The sequence below is a fragment of the Pseudoliparis swirei genome, chromosome 3 (assembly GCF_029220125.1).
Source record: "Pseudoliparis swirei isolate HS2019 ecotype Mariana Trench chromosome 3, NWPU_hadal_v1, whole genome shotgun sequence".
Classification (NCBI taxonomy): Eukaryota; Metazoa; Chordata; class Actinopteri; order Perciformes; family Liparidae; genus Pseudoliparis; species Pseudoliparis swirei.
This window is the reverse complement of record NC_079390.1, coordinates 19569301-19587867: the sequence shown is the minus strand read 5'-3', so window position 1 is coordinate 19587867 and position 18567 is coordinate 19569301. Positions and strand designations below refer to the sequence as shown.

At 43.8% G+C, this 18567-nt stretch overlaps 1 protein-coding gene across 1 annotated transcript in view; it reads left to right on the top strand.

The window, feature by feature from the left end:
• Positions 1 to 223: 223 nt before the first annotated feature.
• Positions 224 to 18567, top strand: part of ncam1a (neural cell adhesion molecule 1a) — a 244752-nt gene continuing 226408 nt past the window's right edge. The window contains 1 exon segment of the mRNA XM_056439533.1: positions 224 to 448. Within this exon segment, the coding sequence (XP_056295508.1) occupies positions 397 to 448 (52 nt within the window). The 5' untranslated portion in view covers positions 224 to 396.

Genomic DNA, 18567 nt, shown 5'->3' with positions numbered 1-18567 from the left:
CCCCAGTGACCATCTGCTGTCTCCGCTGTCAGCTCTGCGCACTACTTTGTAACTGCATTCACCTCAGCCCGCCCCCTCGTGTGTGTGTGTGTGTGTGTGCGCGCGCGCGCGGGGGGTACTGCCTATCGGGCGGAGTAATTCGTGTTACTATCTATTGAGTGGATGCGTGTGTGTGAGTGCGTGCTACGGCTACTGCTTGTCACTCATTGTGCTGTGAACACGGGCAGGGACAAGGACCACAATTCCGTCCGGTAGCAGTTGTCGTCCCTGGAACGGCTCTCTCTCTCTCTCTCTCTCTCCTTCTCACACTCTCTCTCTCTCTACCTCAACAGAGGCACCTCGCTTGTTTTTAAAAGTGCGTCTGCTCTTCAAGGAGAATATCTGTGACACATTACAATGCTTCACATACGGGACCTCGTCTGGGGATTGCTATTCGCTGGCTGTGCAGGTGAGAGGCTGCATTTTGTTATCTCCATACTGTTATCCAAGAGCTGAAGCCCACAAGCCAGACGTGTGTGATGTAGGGGCCGAGCGGTTGACTCCGGAGCAGCATCCTCCTCCTCGTCCCCGACGAGAGCCGGTGCTCTCCGCAAATCATTGTACCACGGTTGTACCAAAAGTTTCTCCGACAAGTGAGAGGGCTCGTCGCTCGTGTGAGCTACAGACTGCGTGGGGTACCGACACGCGACGCCTTTCGAGTTTATATATATATATATATATATATATAGTTTTCTTTAGGGGTATATATATATATATATATATATATATTATTGGGTATCAGGAGCTGTTATTGCCTCAGGCACATTTTCTATTATTATATCTCCGCCCATCACAGAGGAGCGTGCCATCCCGAGCTCTCACCCCTTAATATAGGCTATATATATATATTTTAAACATGAGCCACACGTGCTGCGTAAAAAAATGGTGTAATGAATTTTGTATCCGCCTGCGAACTGAGAGTGAATTTGTGCGGGTAAACGTCCGTTGATGCCGGCTGAGATTATCACTGGTGGTGCCTCTGTGGTCCCCTGGAGCCTCGTCCAAGCCTCCGTTAGACGCTTCAAATGTCCGAATAAAGCCTCAACTCAACGGCGCACTCGAAGTCCTTCTCGGCGTCCTCACTTCCGCGGGGTCAGCGGTGGACGCGCGGCGGGGACGCGGTGTGCGCCGGAGCGTCCCCCGCTCATCGCGGGGATGCTTTTTGTTTCAGTCGGACTGGGGAAAACCCGCTCCGCTTTTTGGTTGCGGTTGATCAGGACCAAATTCCAAATGTGTTTCTCACAAGTATGCACGCGCTTGAACTTTCTAACGATGACGGATCAGATGCGGCCACGTACCGCTCGCTCGGATTTGGCACGCAACTCATTATTCTACGTTTGTGTCGGTGTGGGATTCTACAGTTTGCCACCAGTCTGATTGTGTGTCGGTTAACGGCTTATGACCTCATTAATGTGACATAACTTCCGTTTCTTAAGTTTTTCTTTCTGGCTAAATAAGAACAGTTGAGTTTCCAACTTCATAGCGCAGTGCGTTTTTAGGCGCAAAATGACGTTGACTGACTTCATCGCCGGTTTTTTTATTTTTTATTTTGTTGGTTGGCTGGGAGGGAATTCGTCATCCATTGAGGGCGACTGAATAGTTCATTCAATGTATACAATAGAATCCAATCCAAGCGCTCCCATGGTTATACGGGGAGGGAGGGAGGGAGGAGGGGACCCATTACCCCCCTAGACCCCCACCGCTCCCGCTTCTCTCATCCTCCGTCCCCTCCCTGCATCTGCCCCTCTTTCTTTAGACTGCAACTGTGCTCCAAGTGGAGTTTGAGGACCCCCAACGGGTCTTTTTGGAGAGGGGAAGAATAATTTGATTTCATAATAATTGTGCCAATATACGAGAATGATGCTTACTTCAGGCTTCACCATTCTTCCTCCAAATTCTGAATGTCAGCAGTTTTTTTCATTCATTTCATATTTTTGCCCCCAGTCTTAGTTTTGTCAAAAAAACGAAACACCTGCCTGTTTTTTTAATGCTGATTCATGTATTTACATATTCAATAGACAGATGGATGGATGATAGACCAAGGGCCCATTTGTTATGAACGTGTTGTGACCAAGACATGATGCCTATATTGAGCTAGACACACACAGTTTTATAAATAAACATGTCAGTACCCTCTGGTGGACAAATTATTGAACGTATGGTATTTGTGATTGTTGTCTTGGCCATGATCCAATGTGTTATGTGCGTATGAAACGTGTCGATCTGTGTGACCATGCAGCCAGTATGTTCAAACCTTTGCAGACATTGGCTAAACACAGGTTTTTGTTTAGTTTCACAATATTCTCAAGGTATTTTCAAATCAACACTTTCTTGCCTTCCACCTTCCACACCGACACGATGTCTGAACCTGTCACTGTACCAAATGCACTCGGGATGTCATTTTTCTTTTTTCACCTGCTGTGATTCGCAATCCTGCTGAAATATTCTGCCACCCCCGCAGTTCTCAGCACCTCGTACGAAAAGGGAAAGTCAAAAGGAACCAAAAGGGAGATAATTAGACAACTGAGTCTGTCTTTTACCATAGAAGAAGAGATTCAAAGAAATTGATCACATCATTTGATTGGCGCCAGATTTATGAAAAGGGAAATGACGGTATGGCACAGTCAGAAGGCTGGGACATTTAATTACATTTATTGATTTACAGTTTCCTGTTCCAGTTCAATGACAATTTAATTTCGAGTCTAGTCACAATGATGTGCAGAGCCACAACACCTTCAAAACAAGCGATTGAATAAAGGCCAGATTAGATAGATTATGATTTTAGAGGTGAAGAAAGAGTCTGCAGCCGGATGGATTGAGTCTAGTGTTTATTACCGGTCCTGACCTTGTGCTATTGGAGGGATCTACCATATCCAAAAGTAATCATTCTGCAACCCGAAAGAGTGAGAGGTGGTGCAGGCTAATCGGGGAGGCACACCAATTTGTCACACCTGTTCTCGAGTCAAACTGAGTGCCACCCTTGGGGGGGAAGTGAAGTTGTCAGTTAAAGGTTTGCGGAGAGGGGATGCTTTGCTCACGCCTGAATTTGATTCAGACCACATAAGTTTTGGGATTCGTTGTCGCTCGGCGTCGAAATGTTTATTCAGATATCGAGATCGGTGGATGACGTTATTTTCAGTGTGATGACTTTCCTGCATTTAAATATCCTTCCTCATGGCACTGATAAAGCGGCGTATCTTCATACCCATGATTGATCTGAAGATTATTTTTGGGGGGAGAAGTGTTATTGTGCGTTGTACTATGAATTTGAGGGCGATTAGTGTGTGTGTGTGTCCCCCCCCCCCGCTGTACAGTGAACGGTCGCACTTTGGGTGAGAATAACGTTTGTGATGTACATCTTCCACAGAATGGCTTTTTCCTCCAAGGAACTAATTGACACCGTTCTGGTAAACACAAGGTTTATAGCGGTGCTTTTGTGTGACTCTTTGTGGAGGAACTCGGTTTTTATAGATCTGCCGATGAAATCAACTCATTGTTTCGTCAACAAAACCGTGTGAGCGTGAGATGACGACGACTTTCTCTGGTCCCTCGACCGCGGCCCTCCTAAGCAATGAGCGGCGGGCGAGAGAACAGCCTGTGTTCAGCAGTGTTTCAGAGTCACAAGACTGTTACTCATACTGGACTTCCTCAATTGTATTTCTTTCTCTCGCCGTTGGTAACTGGAACAAGCCCCCGCCAATGCAGCCTTTGTGTTTTTCAAATGCTGCGTTTGGTCTCGCCGCCACGTTTCTGCTGTGCACCTCCATCCCGTTTGTGCAGTTTTTTTTAAAGTCTAGATATCGGGTTCAAAAACAAATTCCATCAGTGTGCTTTTTGATCTCAAGACCACGTGAACTGTGAAGGTTATTTAATGATCCTCTAGATCTACAGTAACACTGTGTGTTTTTGGTGCATCGAGCACAGAGCTGAACTTCAAAAAAGAAAAAGAAGTTCAACTTGAAATTCAGAGGGAGAAGAAAAAAAAACACAGCTTCTAAATGGCTCACATATGGGACTTTAACTGCTGTGGTGAGTTCAAAGCCACTATGAAAATAATACAGGCTATTTTTGACTCGGGGCAACTGGAAAAAGCAGCCAAACAAGGGGAAATTATAAGGCGTTTTTAGTCTGCTCTCAGAATAAAACTGGAACTTTGCTCTGTAGTGGCAGCGCGATATAAGCTGCATCCAAAGTGACGTTAACATTTTGTACCAATTTATTGCAGCTGATGTTGATCAAATTCTCAGCAGTGCCAGCACTGCTCTGATTTCAGAACACAGTTTGGACTCGGCTCCTATTGAGACATATACTGCATACGACAACTCCGACTGCTACTGCTGTACAGCTGTTATACGAGCAGAAACCATCATCAGCAAGGGATTTCTTCGTGAGTCATAATAACAAGTTTGGGTGCATGTTATATTGGGCATTCATTCCTCCTTTTGTTCGTATTAATTGGCTTCCTATTCTCCTCAGTCAATGTATTATCTTACAAACTATGGTTATTTGATAAGTATTCTCAGTTAGAATCCCAGATTTTCTTTATTTCAATACTTCACACATTGCTATAAGGTCATAATGAGGTTGGTGGCCTGTTTGCAGATCTGTGGATAGAAGGTATCATCCAGGTCAAAACAACTGTGAATGAGAGATGGGGCAGTGGATTTTGATACCGTCAGCCATACTTTTGTGTCATCTCCCAGTGCTCTTTCTTCACGCTGAATCAAAAAGGGCCGACAGTTCCAAACGGATGAGCTCAAAAAATAACTGCCGGCTTTTATATCTCTTCTCTCCTGACTGTTCGATGAGGATGGGCTGTCTTTGCATATTAATCAGTGCATGAATAGAGACCAGTGATTTGTATTGTGTGAGCAATGAAGGCGTTCTATTGAGAATTGAATGTGGGGGACACAAAAACAGAAGGAGCAACACATTTCTGGCCTGTGTTTGGGGGGGTTACTGTATGACAAATAATGACAAATATCTATTCTTTTATGTCCTGACGAGTTATTCTGCTGATTTCAAATCAACAACAACCAAGCTTGTTGACAAATGAGCTGTCTAAAGATAATGTCATGCAATCGGAGAGGTCATTTAGACACAGCCATGTTCAGAAGCTAAAGCCTGCTCTGTCTTTTGGAAACTCATTTGGTTATTAAAGGGTTCCACGACCCGATGGAATGCAACCAGTGCTCATTCATGAAAGTCTTTTCATTGTTTGTTTTTCGAAACCTCTGGTGCTCCAAACGAGTATGATATCGTTGTAGAGTCTTTGCACCTAAACATACGGTTACGATTTGTAGATCATCTGCCGGGTCCGTTTGTTCCAAATCACAAAAAGTGTGGAAATCGCCCCAAACTTTCCACGTTCTGTTTGATTTCACCTAGTTGAACGGAACCTGGCTCTGTTACTAAATAACTCCTTATTTCCTGATTCCTCTTCAAAGAGGACATGGGTGTCTCGGCGGGGAGAGCACGTATCGTTTTCTGATGGATACAGAAACAGAAAACTGAGAAAAAAACCTTGAGCAGGGTAAAACGTCTCCGGGCGTGGTTCTGATTCAAAACAGTCTTTGAAGCTGCCGTCTGGTCATGAAGGGTATGAAAGGTGATGGGCAGTTTGCATCTCCTTGGCACCCATGCATTTCATTATTTTTTAGTCATATTTGGTTTAGTGAAGCTGCCAAGTCTTGGAATGGTGACGACAGACTACTTTACTGCGTAACGGAAACCCAGCATGACGTGCCTGTCCTATTTGAACTGCCTGGACAACTACAAGCAAGGACTTTACTTTATTTGGGATAGATACTGTTTGTATCGATGTTCCATGGGCCCCGGTGTTATTTATAGTCCGTCCCTGTTCCAACTTACTTCCCTCAGGACTACACTGGTGGACAGATGTTATTTATGTCTGCGAAAGTCAAACAGGCTCCTGAGTTGTCGTAATCCTCCAGTGAGAATAAAGCAATGCTTTTACATTCCTTCACTGAACAGAGCAGCTGTTTCAAGCACACAACACATTTACACATGCTTGGATAGACAATACCTTAATAGAAAGAAAACGATGTGGCTGCAGCAACCTTTATCAGGGATTACATGCACACGTGACGGCACAGAGGTATTTGCATTCCTGATGATGAATCCCGGGCAATGTTTCCTTTGTAGGTGCAGGAAGTGGGAGGTTTTGCTTGATTGTCCCTAGCCATAACATTCATCTGTCACTTTTTTATTTATTTATGCTGATGCGGATGACACTCAAGCATCCGCCGACTGCATATGCAAAGCTATGCGTACAATATAAGCCGATATGTGAACTCTGCGGAAAATCAACTCATCGAAACAGCCATTCATCTTCACCCCCTTCCGTGTTCGGCCCGTCCTGGCTCCCGTACCTCTCGGAGCGTCTGTTGTTTCTCGCGTGCTGCCGGCGTCCTGCCATTCAGACGGGTGTGTAAAGGTTACAGGTACTGGAACCCAAAAGCACGACAAACACAGGAATGCAGGAGGAGGCTCTTTACTCAATGTTTCAGGCAGGGTCAAAACCGGGTGGTCAGTCAAACAGGGCAACAAATCCAAAAGGGGCAGGCAAAAATCTCAAGTCGGGTTAACAGGCAAACAGGGTCGTAACAGGCAGATCAGAACTAGTACTAGGAATTCGCTGGAAAGTTTGGCGGTGACACACAAGACAATCTGGCAGAGGACAAGTGGAAGTGAGGGAGCTAAATAGTGAGGGACTAATGAGGGGATGGGCTGCAGGTGAGAAGGGCGTGAGGACCAGGTGAAGGGAATGAGGGACTAACGAGGTGATCAGAGGCAGGTGAGAAGGGCGTGAGGACCAGGTGAAGGGAATGAGGGACTAACGAGGTGATCAGAGGCAGGTGAGAAGGGCGTGAGGACCAGGTGAAGGGAATGAGGGACAATTAGGTGAGGATGACAGGATCTGGAATGACAGGAGAGTTAATTAAACATGTAAGCAGGATGAATTTAACTAGGAAGGTGGGGAATTCGTGACAGGGTGAACAGTCGATAATACTAGTGATCCCTTTACTTTTCCTTTAGCGTGAACAACAGTTCATGGGGTCCCTTTTAACCGGCGTTTTGGCCCATGACGACGTATGTGCACACATCCAGCCTGGACTTGACGTGCTCCGACTTCACACGTGAACACATGGGCACATTGCAGCCAATGGCGTCTGCTCTTCAGCCGCTTGAGCCGCTGAAAACAATGCAGGGCACAGCGGTGGCTCATGGCGCCAATTAAAAAAAAATTGGCAACCAATTCTCGGGCCTTTGGTTGCTTTTGAACTTATAATAAAATCAGTGACAGCAAAAGTGCACCCTTCAAAAACAGATTTATTTGTTCCGAATAGGAACAGGAAGTCAAGGACGCTGCAGGACTGCATGGAAAGTGCAACTTCAGTCACCGCCTGTAGACCTATTTGGGCATCATTATCCGTCTTTAGGGCGCATCAGTTACACGGACTTGCTGGCAATGTATTTGTCAACAAAGCTCTTATCCGGAGGGCCAGTTCTGTGTTGGTGTCTTCACTGGCGCTGCAGCTTCGGGACTCACTTGAAGTAAAAGTGTAAGACGGTATACGGCCGTTCTGTTCCAGGGTTTCAGCAGCCGAGCTGGAATCACACACCTGGTGTGTTTGTCTTCAAGGACGGGGGGAGGTTTCCACTCTGAAATCCTGCTTTTCAAACCACCTGGAGAGGCGGCTCCTTTTCTGGCACACCTGTTGTCCACAGGGATAATAGTTTCTCTTGTTTTCCACACAATGCTGCGTAATTGTGTCTCACAATTTAAACATACAATACTTTTCTCAGCGACTTGTGTTTTTGCTCTGCTCGAGGCTCTTGCTGTGTTTCCGTGGGGCCCACTCCTTCATGCCATTATCGTCACTCGACCCAACTTTTTTTTATATTCAGACAATCACTCGTTTATCCCTGCATTTTTGTTTTTGTTTTGCTTGCCTTCGATGGGGGGTAATGAGAAGCAATGAAGTGCACTCCGAAACCCAATATTGCTGGTCCATGTTGAATGCACACTATTTATATTCGGCACACAAGTGGAACATGCTGCTGACCCGAATATAAAAGACATTTGAAGCAACAAAACACTTCATGTTGGCCAAACGCACAGAGCACAGAGACTGGTGGGTGGATACCCGAACTGAGCGGCACCCATCGGGGGCAATTATTTACAGAGGAGGTTCAGGGCCAGTTTGGCTTCTTATATTTGCCGCTTGAAGTTCTTTTTAGTCAAAATATGGTGGAAAAAATTATTAAAATAATGACCCTACTGTGTGTGTGTGTGTGTGTATCAGTGTTTCAATCTACATTAACAGCGTCAATCTCGGTTTGTTATTGAACTAATCTATGGTCTGAGTGATTAGTTCCATAAGATACCCAAACTAATGAAACATACTGTATACCTGATATTAACCTGATTATAGTTCACCTTTTTACAAGTTGTCCTCACCATGTAACTGTTCCAACAGTGTGTGACGTCAGTGGAGGCCAATGGATACAATTCACAGCTCATAAGCTTGTATCGGCAGACGGATCGGTTGGGCTCCAGCGTGCTCTCCATTAAAATGGGGTTTCCCGCCCTCGGTGCTATGAGAGATTTGCCAAATGTGCCCATGTGTTTCGCATAGATGAGATAATAGCCTTATGGGCGGGGCGATCTAAGGTTGTGTGTTAGTTTGCATTTAGGTTCATGCTTTAGCAGCAGTAGACTTTGACATTAAATAGTACCCCGTCATTGCACTAATTTGCATCCTATTGTGTCAACGGGTCAACAAGCTTGTTGACTTGTAACAACGCTTTGGGAGACGCAATGTCTGTGAGCTCTATCTGCTGGCCACCACTGATATTTAGGCCAAGTGTGTAGGAGGCATCCTGCAGTTTGTTTTTTGTTTTGCACTTGTTTTTGTTTCGGCACAAGAGTTTTTAAAACTCTGCCTCCTTCCAGTATCACTTGCTGGGATGTCTTGGCACTTGCACAACTTGAGGATTATTCTTACCTCTGTGTGAAACCGCGTTTATCCACGAGAGCGTAACGACAGGCCAGGCTTCTGATGCGCTTCCCGCAGACGCAAAACATCGTCTCACTTTCCCTTCGCTGAGCTGTTGTGGAGGCTCAGCCGTGGTGTATGTGGTACTGCGCATAGCCCTGACTTAATCTCAGGGTGTGACTCACCATCATGATGTAATGCCTAGCAATGGTAGTCAGCTCCTTCCCAGGACTCAGTGATTGGCTGGCTCCCTCAGGTGCCAAGTCGTCTCGGCCTTTGTGTGAAGAAGAAAAGAAAAAAAAGAAACATGGAAAGAAAACAAGTGCGTCTTCTGGGAGTTGGAACGAGGCGAGATGTGCACCATGCGCAGTATTCCGTGGACTTGTTTACCGTCTAAATTGGCGTCGTTGCCAGTGAGCACATTCTCGAGACGAGCATCATCTGTGGGTCCGCGGTGCTTTCAGGCCACGCCAGCAAAAAGCCCACAATGATTTGGTTCCGGTGGCACAAACTCGGGACAGTTTTGCCAAGCTGCAACGTCTCAGATATTTAAATCACGCCCCTAGTTTTTGTCTAATCTCAAATAAAACTGTGGCCACTAAAAGGTAATGTGGAAGCGGAGATCACAAGTCTTTTTATGCAGTGTCACTGAGCTTTTAAATGGCTCCGTGTGACTCGAGACCGAGTCGTGAATTCAGCTTGAAAGACAAACATCTGATTGTATAGCAACACAGATATTAGGGTTTCTAGGCAACGATGCCCTTTTTGTTTCCTTGTGCTGCAATTATAACCCAATATGCGCTTGTGTGTGTGTTTTTTAAATGCACCGTATTTAGTTCTCTCCGTGCATATTCCTGTGACATTGACTGTGAGCTACTGCGATGGAAACGAGAGAGAGGCGCAGACGCATCTCGGAGCCGTTGACTTGACAGCGGATGCAGCACCGAGACTCTGCGGAGCGTTTGATCAAAATGGAATGTCAAACACCGTCTAATTGGCTGGTCGAATCTTGCCTATGGACGCTGCACATAAGCAGAAGCCCGCTGCTGCTGCTGGCCGTGTAGGAGTCGTACGTGAACATTGATGAGGTCAGACTGATCAAAATAGATGATGTTTTTGGGTTGGGTGGGAGCAGCTGGTGGCAGGGTAACACCATCAAGGTGCTGAGAAGGAGTGGCTGTTGCCAGAACTGAACCGGAGTGAACTTGAATGCACCTGAAGGGGCGCGGTGTCAACGACATGTACCTTTTTGTAGCTTAATAATACAGTGTTTAGTTGTTAGTTATTCATGCATTGTGAAACATTGCAGGGGAATAACATACACAAATTCTACTATATACTACTTTATAAATGATATGCTAGGAAATACACATTTACATTTTTCCTCATTGTAATAAATTAGACCAACTTTGCATGAATTAGAAATTAAAATCTAATCCACGTAATAATCCACTTTGTAAATAATTGAGTGTATTGTATCGACTTTCTTGAGTGTCATATGGTGGCACACAAATATTGATCTGGGAATCTGTTTGAACAGATTGAGGAACCAAGCAAAAGCATTTTATATCCGGCATGTTATTATAGATTCATTATTTATTTTCTCATCGTGTCCACAGAATAAGATGATGTGCATTCAATTCAGCATCCATTTACACACTCAGGAAGCTTCACATATATTTGGAGGGCACTGTGACTACCTTGGCTACTAGGTAAGTATACATGAAGTATAATTCCATGCGTTCGCAAATAATGCATCCATGCAGATTCCAAAAGCCTCACTGTAACATGTCCCCTAAAATGTGCACTAACATTTCTCGGCTGATATTTTCCAACATATGACCCTCGGTAGCCTCTCACACCAAACAGGAAAAAGGCCGCTCCCCTTTTTTGAACGCTTTTCGCAAAGCACAGCCAATTTCATTGGAGATTTGAAGACAATCGCCGCGATTTGACCCAACACTAACCCCTCTTTGGGGTCCTTTCCATTCTGCGCTTATGGTCAGGCTGCTGCGTTTGATGAGATCAGGAGAGGGCCGTAATTTATTAGGCTTTCACACTAACTGCATTGTCGAGGGAAAAAGCGCCAGGAGTGGCTCACTGTGTGCCGGGGAGGAAGACAAAGGTGGAGGGTGGCAGGCGGGGGGAGGGGTGGAGGACGATGGAGGCGGGACACAATGCAAAGTGTTGTCAAGGAGGAGCCACCGAGTCGGCATGGCTCTCTAACCTCTGGGTTTATTGTTTCTCTTTCTGTTGCTGGAGCCCCATTTCATGTCGTAAACGCTCACAGAGACCAGTGAGGGCGTTGAGACGTGGGCCGATGTCTTCCAGACCTCCATTCCATGATTGAAGACCATAAAGAAAGACCTGTGTTGTTCAGGATGACTTCCCACTATTTAGTGCTCTTTCTCCATGGCTGCAGATGGGGGCGTGTCTTCTCCTCGCAGCTCTAAAACATTGCCGAGCGTTCCTCTTCTTTGAGCCTTTCTTTACTCGTTTTCTTCCCAAATTAAATTGATTTTCACGTAACCTCAGATGTCGTCAAACGAGGGATCTTTGCCTGAAATGATAATAGTGCAAAAATAACGTCTACAAATAAGACTATGCGCTGGCGCTCTGCTGTAACAGGCTTGTGTATCGTGGCCCGCTTTATGTCTCTTGCATGAATAGCGACTCTCCCGACTGACAGCTGTCTCATTTTATCTGCATAACACTCTGCTGCTTTAATAAGCCACCATTACTGCAAAGTTCTGAAGCTGTCTAATTAGTTTTTTCTCGACCTATTATGCTCGCATAAGAAAATGGATACAATAAGACATTGACTTTGATACCTGAATGTTGACGTGCGATAAATACTTTTTATTCTTTTTTCTTTTGTCACTCCAGTCTTGGCACAGATGTTCGGTTGTTTGTCCTCCGTATTGTTTGGCAGCTTGTGCTGCACCACTTACTGTAAGAATGATCCAAATTTTAAAAAGCAGAATCCCTGGCATATGCACAAAGAAATTGTGTAGCCTTTACTCGTTGCCTTGGGGTATCCTTGATTTTTGCACAAAATGCACACTCTTGAAAAGCATTATTGAATCAATAAACTCCCAACTAAGCTCTCTGAAGTCTTTTTACATGTTTCATTTCGAGTTGGCAGCGCTGACTTTCAGCCCGCTGAAGACACGTCTGACTTTTCCCTCATGGTTGACATGCAGACGGCATCTTACGCTTTCGCTCGAGGTAGACGGAGGTAATAAAATAACAATAGTCTGGAGCAGGAATAAGCCCAAACCTAAATGGATAAATCTGGTTCACAGAACATTCAACTGAAAGTAATAAATAAATAAATGTTTGAATATATATATTTATATATATATATATATAAAACCTAGCCATAACAAAGCTGAGTGGGAGCATTTCTTTGAAAGTGAATTACCCTTATCGGTTTCTTTGATAACATGCATTACTTCTATTGGCTACATTTGCTGTTCTAATTATATCACTCGTAAGAGACAATCCTGGAGTGCGATATGGTGGATTGTACATATGTTCTATTTATTTGAAATGGGCTCTGCAATGTTCTGCGGGGGTTACGTTTGTTGCATTGTTAAATGACACTTATAAACCAATAATGCACGCGCATATTCCCAGGGTGAGGATGATCTTAAAGTGTGCAATTTAATTTCCTGACTGGGTAGTTACACGGCTAGATTATTTGGAAAAACCAAATTGGTCTATAAACTTAAGTAACGGTAGATTGATTTATTTTCCTTTCAGCCTCTCTTGTATCGTGGACAAAGAGCTAATAGTGTTGCGTTATACGGCAGATGTTGTTATGACACAAATACCACTGGTAACTAGCTGTGAAATCAACTGTTGTTGTTTTTTGCAATGTTTAGTAAAGTTCAGACTTCCACAGATAAATATCTTAGTGTACGTTCTGATCCATGTCTATCTATTGAAAAAAAGATCACTAGAACTCTGTCTCACCTCATGGAGGCTGCACTTAATACAATAATTCAATTTTTTTCGGAGTTTTCTACAAATAGCTTACGCCTTTGAAGAAAGAACAAAGGGTTATTCATGCTTGTTTCTTGACACGCATCATTTCGGCAGAATAAAATGTCTCGGGATATAACTTGCTGTTGTCTGTTTGCACAAAGTAAACGTGGTGGGATCAGATCCTTCATTTAGCATTTTATTATCCACCCTATTTTTAAGTATGCATAAGGAAAAATGAAAATACTGTTGCCTTTACAGTAAACTATAGATTCTGCAGTTGTCACATGCTAATACGCGACTATGGGTCAGTGGGTAGCAGGTCCGTCTTTCAATCAGGGGGTTGGAGGTTTAATCCCCGCCCTAGTCGATGTGTCCTTGAGCAAGACACTTAACCCCGAGTTGCTCCCTGTAGCTGCGTCTACGGTGTATGAATGTAACAGGATTATAAATCGCTTTGGATAAAAGCATCAGCTAAATGACATGACATGTAACTAATACTGGAGCAATGGACAGAACCCTGCCATATACATTCAAAACAGTCGTCATTTACAAAAGAACATCTGGGGTCTTGCTGTCCAGTCATGTGCAGCGATGGGTTTGCACAGATCACTGCACTGGTATATTACCGTCACAGCAGAGCAGGAAATATAATATCTACGATGAGGTTGGAAATGTCTCCATTGTGGGACATGTCTAGAATATACGTATCACAAGGCATAGTAGTCCTCCACTGTTACACCAGTTGCATATTCAGTGGGCCGATGCTGCCCTGCCAGAGTTGTAATGGGTTTGGAGCACATGGAGCTTGGCCAAGTTGGTAGACATCAATTTCAAGATTATCTGCTTTGTTTAAGCATTTCAATAACCGTGTTCGCTGAGTTATTGCTTCACTCAGACGTCTGCGTCATAAAGAGTTTTTTTTTTTTAATCGATGGTAATGTTTTTTTGTCTGTCAAACCCATTGATGACGATCAATACCTCGACATACTCTCATTGATATCGGACTAAGTTTTTTGTAACCCTCTTATCATTTTTATGTAATCTGCAATATATCTAAAATGATATCAGAAAAGCGTGACATTTACTGATTTTTTTAAAACTGAGCTTTAGCTCATAATGTTTTGCACAAAAAAAACGTTCATGACCTGATGCTTTACGACAGCAGGATCGATGAATAACTTATTTAGTTTTGTTTTTGGGTGTTCAATAAAAAACAAGTTGTCCTTGCTGTGATAAAAATACAGAAATATCTGTTTCTTAAGGGTGCAAGATCTGAGATTGTGAGCACTTTGATTGCTTTCGATGGCTCTCGCCATGCTGACGAGGGGGAAGGCGTTACTCGTTGTTTAATAACATTCAAAGTAAAGTTAGGCTTTTCTGAGGTTTCAAAAGCACAAATAAATAACCATCAAACACAGAGGATGTGGTGACAGACGTGCCTAGTTTGAGGCCGCCATGGCAATGCAGACGACAACAGGCCGAAGGAATCTCGTGAAAAGTTGAGCCAGGATAGAAATGTGGGAAATGTCCCGAGTGTCCAACGTGTCAGAGACAGAACAAGTCGGACATTAATTATCTTCCAGATTACTCCAATTGCAGTCCTAAAGACAAAGCTGAGCGATGTCGCCTGCAGGGGCTCAGCTCATTAAACCTCTTATCTATCTCTTATCTTGACGTTGGTTTTATTTTCTTCGATAGAGAAATATCTAACCTTTTCTTTGAACGACACACCACTATTGCATTCATGATGATTTATCTCACAGCGGCCTCTCTCATTATTCAGAATCACCATGCCTAGTGAGCCATAGGTAGATCACGTATCAGTGTCTGACCCACTGTCAGTGAGAGAGAGCAACTCCAAATGCCACATCATGCTCACATTTTCCACCGTTTGTTTCCCTGTAATCTCGTCCTGAGCAGCTCACAGACAGCCGACTCGGTGAGCGACTAATCACGCAGTTAAAGCCCAATGTTGTTTTTGACTGTCTCGTTTGATTCAGCCACACTGCGCTCCATAGCCGGCAAAGCGCATCCCTTAGTCGGTCACCTTGTGCCACAACACCTCCTGGTACTTCCACTCCCACTTCCTTGGACGTGACCCTAAATCAGCAGGGCGGGAAGTCTCACATCTTCATTAATCACCGTGTCAGATTCTCACCGGCCAAAGCGAACCATGTTTTCCATGGGAAGTGGAGTACAGAAAATGAGGGAACAATGAAGACGAGGTGCTTGAGGACACAAATGAGCCTGGCAAGAATGGCCTGGTTGTTAGTCCTGAGGTGCATGAGACTGGGTTTGCATACAGTGTGAGCTGACATGGCCAGCTTCACAAGGACACAGAGCCCTTTTTACAGAAGCTTTTGCTCATTAGAGAGCCCATCTCACATTGTTTACGGACTTTAACGAGCCTTACCAAGGGTAGTGGTACAAAGACGAGAAAATACGGGCCTTGCATTCAAAAATGTAACCAGTTCAATCGCTGAGGAAAGAATCAGAAGGGGATTGAACCCCTGCCTCCTCGGTAATCTTTCTATTCTGAACAGTACACGCCCCTTATGCATTTGAAAATGAGGTCTAGCATCCTCCCCACGATCATATCCCAGCTTTTCTCTCCAATGTTTTTACCCTTCCGTCTCATTACTGCTATTGCAGAGAATAATCTCAGGGCACCATTTTGCCAAGGACATTGAGGAGCTTAATTAGTTCATTCACGGATATTTGGCTCCTCAATGGCTTTAGCACCTCTGGAGGGCCTTAAATGTCAGCTTCCTCTCGTAGAAAAGCCTCAAGCTGCACAGAATATAAAATACCTGTCAGGTTAATAAGGGAGAACCCCAGCAAGCCCTCCCGCATTTATTCAAAACACTTGTACCTGTTTTGAAGGGTTCAGTGTCAGTCCGTTAGCACTGAAGTGGCGGAAGAAAGAGGAAAATGGCAGGAGATGTAAGAATGTCCCGATAGTCGATCATTTTTCTTCTTCTCAGTGCAGGCTTTCATTCTTGATTATTGCTATTTTGCACAAAGGGATTACGCTCCGGCCCCGACACCCTTCCACTCGTGATGGGTAGAGGTGCAACCCCAGTGTCTGTGTGTGATATAAAAACGGCTTCAAGCTTCTGGATGCATTTCCCTCTCTGTGATTGGTAACCAAAGTTTCTTTGCAAAAAAAACAACCTCTCCAGCTTCTTTGGTGGCGTTTTTTCCTTCATTTTGTAAACATCATGGCTCAGTTTAGCTCTTTACATCGGTTGCTCTGCATTACCGTGCCTTTTCTCACAGCAACAGTACTTTCAGGGTTCCCTTTTTTTGTCAGGGTCTGTCTACATTGTTCATTTCTTGATGCATTATGTGAACTATTGTAAAGAAGTATAAAAGTAAATGTGGTTTGATTCAGATTAGGCTACATCTGCCATTTTGGATCAGAAGGATGCTGAAATTAGATTTTCTCCCCTGTACTGAGAAAATGAAAGGGAGAAAATGAAACACACACACACACTTCTGAAAAGAATCAGACGCCCACTGAATTTGATTAGGCAAGTTACCGGGAACATGGGAGACGGGTGAGGAAGCGGTTGCCTCCGTTGATGACGTCGGGTCTGGGCTGGACCACTCTGTAATTCTCTTAAATTTGAATTACCGGTATGTTTTCAGGTTGTGAAAGGTTCACACTTGCACACTCGAAGATGGGCCGGCTTAATATCGGCACCAGTGCGAAATATAAAAATGTTGCAAGATATATGGCGTCGTGATGTTCTATTGCGAACACAAAAGGGCGTTGCACGTAGCTGCTAAGTGCAACTGGCTAATTCATCATCGACGTAGACTTGCTGTTGGAGTTTTATAACCTACTTCCACTCCCAGACAATTGGGTTAGCATGGAACTGAATATGGTGAACCCTCCACGAGAAAGCGCAAACGGAGTGGAAGTTGGCAGGGAGAGGATGTAGGGGGCGAGATTGTAATGGATATTCAGTGTTAAGGAAATGTGTTGCATTTAATGAAATATATGTATAACACCAATATTTACTGAAATGAACTTTGCCACAATGGCATGTCTTTATAAATAATATATATATATATATATATATATATATACTGAATATACATGTTTTTATATTGTAGTTATGTACAGATACATTCATGATTTTACAGATAGAACAATTACATATGTAAACAGGTTTCAAATTGATAGCCTGAAAACCTGGAGAAGCATCTGCCAGAGTGCTTTTTGTCTTTAGATTGAAAAGAAATGCTCGTTAGCAGGCTCAAACTAAATGAACCGCATCCGATAAGATAATGTGATTTTAAATTACAGGGCTCATAACTCGGTATGCATTGATTCAACCGAGGTTTAGGTCAGTCTCCAGTGATGGGAAAACTATCCCAAAAACTCAATAATGACCAGATCCTACTTTTAGGGAAGGGGCAATTATGTAATTCTTTCCATCCCATCTTCACAATTTCAATGACATCTGAACCGTCATTAGTGAGACGGGCCCCTTAAAATGGACGCATGGGAGAACTATAGAGTTCTGCGACTGAAATGATGTTTGGAGGCTCGGGCCGCTTGCACGGCTTCCTGTAATAGTATCCTGTTTGTGGAATGGGGGGTATTCCTGAAATGACTTTCAGTTTCTGGGCAACAGAGCAGCAGCTGTGCATATCTTCTATCTTGGTATCCAGGGGGGGCGCGGTGTGATGAAAGCCCATTGATGCAGCTCCGTTTGAACAGGGAGATTGCAGTTCGATCAGCGGCTCGGGGGATCCTCCGACCGACAGAGTTGAGGTAAAGAATCTCATAAGATTCCTGCAGAAAAAAGGGAGGTGGTGGATTAAAATGGATGGATGACAGTTTTATGTGGCGTTTTACACTGGGGCTTAAGAAATGAAGACTGTTGGATGGCATCATGGGATGTCTGCTCAGTGCAAGGCCAAAGTGGGTTGGCATGGTGATTTGAGTGGAAGGGTTAGTGTCAACGGTTCTTTGTTAATAATTCATAATTGGCTGCAAATTGTTCGACATTTTTAAATTGTTATTTCATCCTTGACTTTTACGTTTGAGAACACGATTCACTGAAAAGAACAATTTCCATATCTTGGATAGTTATCAGACACCTGATTAGAAAAATGCTGGAGCTCTAATTCTAAAGGTTTGCTGTGACTCACTATTGTCATAACAACCATTTTTCCTAATCAGTATTGTTACTTATGTATTTGACTTAATTATTTGTGATGGTTGTAACGACGATTATTTTCATCACTGAAATAATATGAAGTAAAGTAATCAAACAAAAGGAAAAAAATTTAATAAAATACTGATTGCAAAAACAGTCTAACGTTGGAACATCAATTCTCAGTGACGACTACTATGAACACGTTCCGCATGCTAATATAATTTCTAACATAACATGTTTCGAAGGTTGTTTTTCTGAGTCAAAGCTCTCCGGAATGCTTTCACTTTCCTAGGTGTCCACGTGCAACAGTTGCACTGCGGTGATAAGCCAATTCCAATTTG